The 10,337-nt window shown below is 39.4% G+C and overlaps 1 protein-coding gene across 1 annotated transcript in view; it reads left to right on the top strand.

Moving 5' to 3' along the window:
• The window catches only part of frmd5b (FERM domain containing 5b), a 75,819-nt gene that overhangs the window by 46,423 nt on the left and 19,059 nt on the right, over nt 1-10,337 (top strand). Inside the window, exons 2-4 of the mRNA XM_020619928.1 lie at nt 6,855-6,959; nt 8,095-8,137; nt 8,284-8,362. Coding sequence (XP_020475584.1) covers nt 6,855-6,959; nt 8,095-8,137; nt 8,284-8,362 — 227 coding nt within the window. The remainder of the gene's footprint in view (nt 1-6,854; nt 6,960-8,094; nt 8,138-8,283; nt 8,363-10,337) is intronic.

Here is a 10,337-nt window from a genome sequence, read left to right as displayed (position 1 = left end):
TTATGAAGTGTTCCTTAATAAATACATGTTTTAGACTTTACAGGGTCACAGAGAGCATTAACAAATGGTTAATAAAGGTTAAGTAATGGTTATTCACCACTGTGATACATTTATGAAGTGTTAGTTCATGCATATATGGTTCCCACTTTACAATAAGCGTCACAAAGAGCATTAACAAATGGTTAATTAAGGTTAAGTAACGGTTACTCACTACTGTTATACATTTTTAAAGAGCATTAATAAATGCGTAATTACGAGTAAGTAATGCTTACAGTATACAGGAGGGGTGGGCAAGTCAGGTCCTCGAGAGCTACCACCGTGCATGCTTTCCAACCCACTGCTGCATACCTGCATCATGTGTGTTCAGTCAATCAGAAGCTTAAAAGCTGTGAACTTCGTGAAATAAATGTTAATATCTTTATTGACAATTTACTAGTATTACCAAGAGACATTTAAGTTGTTGAATGCAATGCTTATTATTGTATTATTTAACGTTTAGTTAATGCTTATTACTGCATCAACAAATGTTAGCAGTGTTGTTAAAAACTATTAAATAATGTATGAGGTAATACTTTAATTAACATGAAAAACATTAGTACATGATTAATAAATGCATTAGTTACCTATTAGTTAATGCTTATTACTGCATTAAGTATGGTTAATTAATGTACCCTTATTGTAAAGTGTTACCATGAAATCTAACAGTAGCACCCACTATAGAATATAGACTGAGCCTGTTACCCAGAGTGTGAAAAACACTCTGTATAATAACTTTATAGTAAGTCATTTACAGGCTTCACGGCCTTGAAGGCAGGAAATTTTAGAACAGAAGACAGTGAATATAAAACTAAAACATCATGCAGCACCAGCGTTACCAGACGCCACTATAGAAGCAGTGACCTATCAGGAATGCTTGCTCTGTTGTAGTTTCCATCGTCTAATTCAAAATGACACCATTATTTATTGATGTGGTGTTTCCCAAGCTGATATGGAGCCCCTCTCAATAATTAATCTGATTCGAGACCTGGCCAGGCTGAGAGAGTGGTTTGCTGCTGCTGCTCCACTAAGGTCCACAGTGATTATTCGGCCCCAGTCTGGGTTATTTCCATCTCTCCATTTATCACTTTTATTACAGCTGTGATGAAACGCTGCACACGCTTCCATAAAGCACTTATGGGCTTGTGCTTGTTTAATGCATTCTTTACTGACAAGCCTACACTAATCTCATTTACTCATGAGTCACAGTGTCTAATATCATGGCTGCCCCCTCTACACACCCCCAGACTATTATTGTAATCACTGACATACAGTATGACATATCTCATAAGAAACATGTTACATACATGAACAATTGCACATGTTGGTAGAATTACACTGCTGCTACTGTTCTTACTGCTACTACTCAGAGTGTACATGAGGGATCCTTGTCCCCAGTTACATCCTGAAGTCTTCTGTGTAGAAAGACATTTAGTCTCTCGACAGTGATCTGGGTCTGCACCAGCAAGTTGCAGCACTGGTGGAGTACATCACCCCCTGAGAATGCAAATGACATACTGCCAATGATGCAAATGTATGCTGCTCTGCACTTGTTGCTCTGGCTATAAATGCTCAAATGGCTCATTGCAGTGGCTCTGCCACTCTATATTTCTGCAGCTACTCGTCAACCAGGCACCCAAGTCCACAAAGCATGTGTAGAATGGATGAGCATGATCCCTGCAGTGTCCTTGCAAGAGCAGAGAGCTGAGCCGCTGCACTATACAAGGATGGGATCCTCTAGGTTAACCAATTTTGGAAGTTCTCCTTTAGCTTGACCCACCTCTATTAAAAGCCTACCCACATGAGGTACTGTATTAAGATTACTTTGTCTTCTAAATTCAGTTGAATCCAAAATTGCTGCTTGTCATAAACATACATTTTGGGACCACATACTATAGAGAACAGGGCGTCTTGGCCAGTCATTTGTCCTGAACAGACAATACCAGTGAAATCAACATGAGACCTTAATAACTTTCCCATAAAGTGAATGGAAGCTGACAAGATAATCACAAGCCTTTTTATTTTTTTTAAATAAAATGTGCAGTTTGTTCACTGTCATAATTGGGATGGTGTTGCTCTCAGCTGGGAAAACTGGGGCTAAAATGTTTATCACAATATATTTAGTTATGGATATAATGAGTGTCACAATATGAAGTTTTTTGGGAATAAAAATTTGATTAATCTAATATTTGGATTTTCTTTTATAGATGTGTCTACATGAGCAAAGTGTGACAGTCCCTTGAGTGGCTACACACTGTACAGCTTAGGGAGCTGTACTCAGAGCGAGTCTGTGGTTGATGGATAGGATTTAATTAGCTGGATTGGGGCGACAGAGTGGACACCATTTTTCAAAACCGTTATAAATGTTTCACAAATCCAAACCAAACTAATTGTAATTGAGGGCCTATAATATGTCAGACGTAGACATTATGAATACCCTACGCTCATTTGGTGACTTTAATAAATTATGAGGTATCAACAGCTAAATCCTTGACTTGTAGAGAAGCAAGAAAAGAGTCTAGCTAGCACTTTTGTTTGCCAGGAAATAAACAGATATTCGTGTTTTCTGAGCTACTTTTTTTTAACTGAAGTCTCTCACTGTACAGAGTTGAACCCATATAAAACCAGGCGGACATTAAGCTCATTATAGTTTCAGTTCTCTGCAATGTTGCAATGTCTCCAATTAAAGCTCCACTCAGTTAATGTGTTTTAAAGCCCAGTTGCTGCGGCGTCATTACTGTACTCAACTTCCACATGAAAATTCTCTTTTTCTGATTTTTCTGCCACTTTTAAACAATTATAACAAAATGTGTAACACTTTTTTTCCCTGAAACATTAAGCCAAGCAACACCCTTTGTTTTGTATCATGGATATATACCTTCACAAGTTAGAGTTTACAGACGTGCGCAGTGGGGCACACACTCTATAGTCAGTGTAAAGTTCTTGTTGAATATAAAACAAAAGTCCACCCCACTGCAAACCGTATAGGTACTGAACTGTATGGCCAGTTATTTCAATAGCAGGTTATTTAAAATCCTGATTTCCTGTTTCCCTGTTTTGGGAGTAAAAGAGTTTTAATTCAAAGACGGCATATTTCTAAGTACTTCCCCCATAGCCATAAGATGCAAGGGAGAGAAAACACTGAGAGAAGCAATTCCCCCACAAGCCACATAATAGCACTGCAGTTTATCCGCTCAAAAACAATAAACCAAAGCTTCAACTGGCAACATATAGTATTTCCTCTGTGTATTGCAGCCTGGCACTGAATTTAAATCTCAGAAGGATGTTGAAGAACACTTAACTTCAATCGATAATGTTTCTGCCTCATAGACTGGCTTTGTGTCCCAGTGGAGCCTCGGTTCTGAAGTTCAGAGTGTATCATTAGTATGCAAAACAGCACCGCATATACATCGCAAGTATTTGGTCAGCTGGCTTGGGGAAAAAGAGGCCTTGCTGCTTAATCATGCCGTCCTTTAGTTGAACCACATGGTGAGCACAGAACAAGGTTAGAGTGTGCTTCGATCTCATCGTTACAAACTGCATTAGAGTGCAGAGTCGGGTAAATTACCAGGAGCAATAGGGTTTCTCTCACTGTAATGCACAAAAACACTCGAGCTCAGAAGCTCTTTATTAAGTCATGCCATTTAAAATTTGTTGTAACAGCTGATAAATCCATTGTAGAAAGGGTGTGTGCTTAATGTTGCTATAAAAAGAACTGTGGCTTGTGAGAGAGTGTTTTCTCAGGAGTTTAGCATTGTGAATGAGTGGATTCCACTAATATATTTCACCCTCTTTCATTTATTTGCTAAAGTGTTGGATGGAGATAAATCATCCTTTGTTGTTGTTTCATAACTACAAACTTCACACGCATATATATGGAAATGCACTTAGGCCTGGCATATGCAAACACACTACTACACACAGAGGAGGAAACACACAGTACCAGCATGATTAATTGGGATGGCTTTTGGGGATTGCTGTAGTTTACACCACAATGCACAGCAGATGGAGAGAGTGGGAGGCACAGGCTCTGAAAATGCTGTGGATCTAGAGGTTTCACAGGTGTACCATAGACATTTATAACAGAACAAGAAGCAATGAGGCTGAGACCGTGAGACTGTGCATGGATGTGTGTGTGTTTTATTTTTGTTGCTGGGCTAGTCAGCCGGCCTGTCCTGGTGAGTCAGGGCCTAACATCGCAGTGACATACAGACACAGGGACAGAGGAGATGGAGGGTCAGCCTGGTGCATACTGGGAAAGGTCAGGTGAGTGCACAACTTGACATGACTGGACCTGAAAGGTTTAGGTTGGGTTGTGCTCCGGTGTGGGTTAAGGTCTGGCTGAAAAAATTGATTAAAAACACTAAAACCGATATTTATGACTTCCAATAATTCATGCATATAATGTATCTGATGCTTTGTTGGTATAAAAACGTCTTCACTTATTCTTCAGATCTTTTGTTAGGTTTATTTCTGTAGACTAATGTGATGCAGTGTTGTTTTGACTCCAGTCACATTTTGGAATTGAATGTTTTTAGTTTCAATGAAGTGCTGGCTCAAGCACACACAGAATATGTGTTGTCAATAGGACCGCAACAGGACGAACCTGAATTGAGAACATGGAGTAACACACATGAACTAGTTGAAAATCTTTTTTTGCATTAATGAATCTTTATAGAGAAAAAATACAGGACACAACATACAGGCACACACTTGGTTGGTGCATCTGTTGCTAGCTAGCTTACATTTGTTGTTTGGGGTGAATAAACAGAACATCTGACTGTGTCAGCCGTATGAATGGACCTTTTCTTTACCCTAAATAATGTCCCAACTTGTTCAGCTGTTGTGTATGCAAATAGGTAACAGCAAGCCTGGTTCTTAAAGGAGAGCCAAGAGTGAAAATTTAACTTTTTTATCTTTTACAGTTTAATAAAATGAAATAAGCAGTCATTCACAACACAGCTACAGTATATGGTCATGAATGACAATAATTGCAGTTTTACTTTATCAGTAGCACAGGTTTAACCCCACAGAAAGAAGGACAATAAAACTAATCTTAAAGTGCCCTGACAATGGTAAATCACGTCACCTGAGGTGTGTTTGTTCTGCATCTTAAATTATAAAATAGATGTTACCCTCTGTCTCATTCAAACATCTACAGTCTATGAATATGCATGCATTGCACATTAACTGCCGGATCCAGGATGTCTCCTGCATCACTGAAACTTCTATTCTCAGTCCACTGGAGGTTTTTGCATCGCACTTGTGGAAGTTTCATACTGGAGCACAACTGACTTCCAGACTTCTTGTGATGTTATAAAAACCTTGTATACAGTTTAAAGTGAATGCAGAGAAATCTTTTCTCCTCCACACAAAAATGAAAACAGCCTTTTAGTGTGCAACTGCAAGGAGAAGTAAGCAAAACGTTTGTTTGCATGGAGGCTGACTTTAAGATTCTGGTGCCCACCAAGTAAGTCGATGAATTTTAATAAAATTATGTTGTTTAAGGTTAGGGTGAGTTTTTAGGAAATTAATGTAAGTCAGTGTAAAGAGCCTGTAAGTAATAAAAACAGTGGTGTGTGTGTGTGGGTGAAATTCAGCAATAGAAAATTCTAATCAGGGTAAAAAGCAAAAGTTGGGGAAAATGCTTATTTGCTTTCTTGCTGACAGATCAATCGATCAGTGCCACTAGCCAGTTACCTTAGCACAAAGAAGTGAAGTGGAGGAAACAGCTTAGCTGGTTGCTAGCCAATGGCCTGACACATAATATAAAACACAATTTTAATACTTCTGTTTTTCTACAGATTAAACAAACAAAATATAACTTGTTCATTCAGATAGCAGAACCAGGCTATCTGATACTTTTGGTCATCCAGCTAAGCTAGCCAGCTGCTGGTTGTACTTTCACATGATAGTAGAATCAGTGTTCTCATCTTGTATAAAAAGCAAATAAGTGTTTGTGTTGGCGAGGGTGGACAAAGAAACTAGAGCTTGAAGGTGTCATCTAAAAGTACTATTGTTTCATTACTTTTGCTTCCAGTGACAATGCTATTTTTACTAAAATTTCAATATCATGTGAACCAGATGCTGCATTAAGGAAATCCCTCTTTTCATCAGGACAACATGCTTTTGCTGTTCAGTTTTATCGTATGAGGCTGAGCTGTAGCCTGCACTGCATGTCTGATGGAAGCTTTGCTTTGCCACAAATGACCAAATAGTGGTTCATGTTTTGTTGTGCATTTCTGGAGCAGATGTACTTTATGTAAGGCCCCGCTCAGTGAATTAAACTGCAAGTGCCAGGTTAGCAGGCCTGTTTCCTTAATTTGGTTTCTTCATATTTGAAGTGATTCAGAGGTTCAAAAATGTAAACATTATATTTCCACATTCCTTGATGATGACAAAAAAGATATAGAAAGTACTCATATGTTTGTTAGGGACAGATTTTTGTACAGCATTGCATGACAAGGGCATTATCCCCTTATTTAGCCTTTTTCTTTGCCTACACCTTGTCTCGGCTGCTTTTCCGGGTCTGCAGCAGAAATGTCTCAGAGCTTATACAGATGGCTGCTGCCTCAATATGAATATTTCATAGCCTTCATATATCTCCCTTGAGAGTAGTGAAATATAAAGTCTTTCTGGTGGTCATTCTGGCAGCTCAGAGGCTCAAAAAATGGACTTCCTGATGAAAACGGAAAATGTCATTTGATGTCACACTCGGTGTGTCTTTAGCATGTCACCCTCACTCTATATAATGTGTGATGTTTACTTTGTCAGAGTGTTCACATACTGTTTACTTTCTCATGTCATTTCTTTTTCAGCGTGATGCTAAGGGACAGTACCTGTTTGACCTCATCTGCCACCATCTCAACCTACTAGAGAAAGACTACTTTGGCATCAGATATGTTGACCCAGACAAGCAGAGGGTAAATATTAATTTTTAATAGAAACCAACTGAGTCCAGTGGTGTCACTGTGCTGTACCGTGACTCATGATGTGATCTGCCCTCCTCCTCCTCTCTGTCATATCTCCATCTTGCGCCTGTTGTTTTTTATTGCTGCTCTCACTGTGACTGCATTTAACTGTACAGTAACTGTTTAGTGAGTTACTGTATTACCATCTCTACAATGTCATTTAGAGTCTGTAGATGACCAGGTCTCAGAGACAGATGCTTTATTTAAATGTTGTTAAGCATAAATGACACTGCTGTGCTAATGACTCTTTATGTCCTCTACATAAATATGTAGCACAGGTAGGTAGCTCTGCAGATCAAATATGCTAGTTGGAAAAAGGCCAACCCTTCTGATTGATATGGAGATCAGTTACACAAATTAAGAGTCCTTGGTGAATTTGCAGAGTATCTGTTAATCATGCGCTCTTGAACTATGAATACGATTACAAACACTTACAGGACTTGAAAATATTAAAGATTCTCTCTGCATTTTATTAGTTAGGATATCAGCCAACTGAGAGTCATTTTAAGATGATGTGAATTAAAGGTTCAAGGATTTTATTGTCAATTCACCATATGTGCAGGACATACAGAAAATCAAAATACCGTTTCTCTCTCACCTAGTATTGGGTGCCATAACATCCAGGAACTAAAATAGAGTAGAATAAAAAATAGAATAGAATAAGAACTGGATTAACGTAATTAGGAGAAATCCAAAAGGTAAAGCCAATAAACTGTGACATGCAGGTGTTGCTAAAATAAAGCTAACAAAGATAGTATCAGTTAGCCCAGTATTGTCAGCATGTTACCAGCTCACGTATTAAAGCCAGTTTCAGCTCATGATGTATAGCACTCTGGCAGAAAATGACACTTTCCTGATTATCTTCCAAACAGCTTGCTTATACTGTATATCTCTTTGCACGATGACTGCATTGGAGGGAGTCTACATAAACAAACAGAAGGCGAGGACTTGGGGGGAAATTCCACTGCACCTTCCAGCTATAGATTCAGCGGCTGAGCAGTCAGACCCTCAGACTGACAGTTTAGCAGCTATAGATTCAGTATTCAAAGTGCAGGTCTTTACTTCTACTACTCTTTCTCTCTTTCAGCACTGGTTGGATTTTACAAAGTCAATTGCCAAACAAATGAAATGTAAGTACTTCTGTTAACATGTCTGATTAGTTGGTTAAATACCAAAGTTATAAACCTCCTAAGTTATGATTAGAAAAACAGAAAAAGACAGACACACAGAAACAATATATGACAATAGCTTGTAAATGTTTGTCTTCCTTCCACAGCCCAGCCTCCATTCACTATGTGTTTGCGTGTCAAGTTTTACCCACCTGACCCTGCTGCCCTGAAAGAGGAAATCACTAGGTAAGATTTCAAGGTAGCTTATATGGGCTGCAGGTGGCGGGTGTAGTTTAGAGGTGGAAGTTAAATTCGAGTCTAGCAAACTTTGCATGTCACAACAAGTTCTAACTGAATGGGTATAATGACATGGTTATTCTTCTTCGGTGGTTTGTTTTGCATCTGAGTAGTGCTTTAATGAAGGCGTCATTAGCCAGGTGTGTCGTCAGTGTGACAGTTTAAAGAGGAGGGGAGAGGTGCGTGGTGTGAGTTTAACCACAGTCCCTCCCTTCAGAATGACAAACACTCTGTACCCAGCCTCTGCTGTCATGCATTCACATGAAAGAAAACGATGTGTAACGGGGAGGGCAGGGCAAGAAAAAATCCAGCCCTAGAATAGATGGGAGTCGGGAGCAATCATGTCACAGTTGTTTTATTATGTCCGAGCCATTTCAGCAAGAAGATGATGTTTGTGATTACAGAGAGATTAAAAAAAACACAACAGAGTGGAAAAAATGAATCACAACCAGGAAATATGGAAGAAAATTCATGGTCCCCCTCTAGTATTTCCACCTAGAGGAAAAAACCTGAAGACACAAACCAAAAGGGCCTGTTTGTGTTCAGTTTTGCACCTCAAGTCAGCCAACACTTCTGTTGTCTCCCATACTGAGTCTGGTTGAACAGACACAGTGGAGCATAGATACCACCATGTAAAGTGTATGTCCAGCTTGCATAATTAAAACTAAAAACTCAGCATAGATTACCTTCTAATACATTTCCTATACTCAGGGACAATTACATCACACACTAATTATCCATAACAATATGACCACCTGCCTAATACTGTGTACACAGGAGGCAGTGCAGCTGTCAGTTGGCACTCGTGTTGCAGCTCACTGTGCATCTTCTGTGAATTTGTTTTCTCCCATAGTTCCACTGACAGGAAGAGCATGCATTTGTCATGTAGTGATAAAATATGTTAAAGGAGTGAAAATTGTGGTCGTGAGGACAAGTTAGAGATCATTTAGACAAGTTCAACAGCCTCCTCATTCTAGATGTGATATCACCACTAAAGCCTCTGAATGTTTCTCTTAATAGAGGCTGATGTACAGTAGTTCTCATTTTCAACCATTTTAACAAAGATTCAAAGAAAATAGAATCTTTAGAAAAGGATGAATGAAATTCTAATTTTTAATCTACAGTAGGTCGACCTCAACATCAGTGAGCCTTGGGCATCCATGACCCTGTTGCTGGTTCACCATTTATCCTTCCTTAGACACTGTTGGTAGGAACTAACCACTGTAGACCAGGAACACCCAACAAGACCTGCTGGGAGACGCTCTGACCCAGTTGTCCAGCGTCTGGCCTTTTAATTGAGTTCACCTAACACTTTTCGGCCGCATCGTGCTTTTCCTTCTTCCAACACATCAGCTTCAAGGACTGAATGTTCACTTGCTGCCTAATATACCCCACACACTGACAGATGCCACTGTAACAAGATAGTCAGTGTTATTCATTTCCCCTGCCAGTGGTCATAATGTTATGGCTGATCAGTGTATATCACATAATCACAGTCTCAACATGCTGACATAGAGATAAGATACTGACAGAGATAAGATAAAATCAGTCTCAAAATCGATTGGAGGCTGATAGTCAGATGTTTTCCTGGGGCCAGAGCAGGCGACATTGAATCCTATTTGAAGCTGCTGACTAAGGATAAGCGTAAATACAGTAAGGTTGTTATTCACGTCGGCGCTAATGACTCCCGACTTCGCCAGTCGGAGGTCACTAAAATTAGTGTTGAGTCGGTGTGTAACTTCGCTAAAACAATGTTGGACTCCATAGTTTTCTATGGACCCATACCTAATCTGACCAGTGATGACATGTTTACCCACATGTCGTCATTCAACCGCTGGTTGTTTAGGTGGGGCCCAGAAAATAACGTGGACTTCATAGATAACTGGAAAACATTTTGGGGAAAACCTGGTCTGATTAGTAGAGA

This window comes from Monopterus albus, unplaced genomic scaffold (assembly GCF_001952655.1).
Source record: "Monopterus albus unplaced genomic scaffold, M_albus_1.0 scaffold228.1, whole genome shotgun sequence".
In the NCBI taxonomy this organism is placed as follows: Eukaryota; Metazoa; Chordata; class Actinopteri; order Synbranchiformes; family Synbranchidae; genus Monopterus; species Monopterus albus.
The sequence above is the reverse complement of the archived record's forward strand: the minus strand, read 5'-3'. Positions and strand labels throughout refer to the sequence as shown.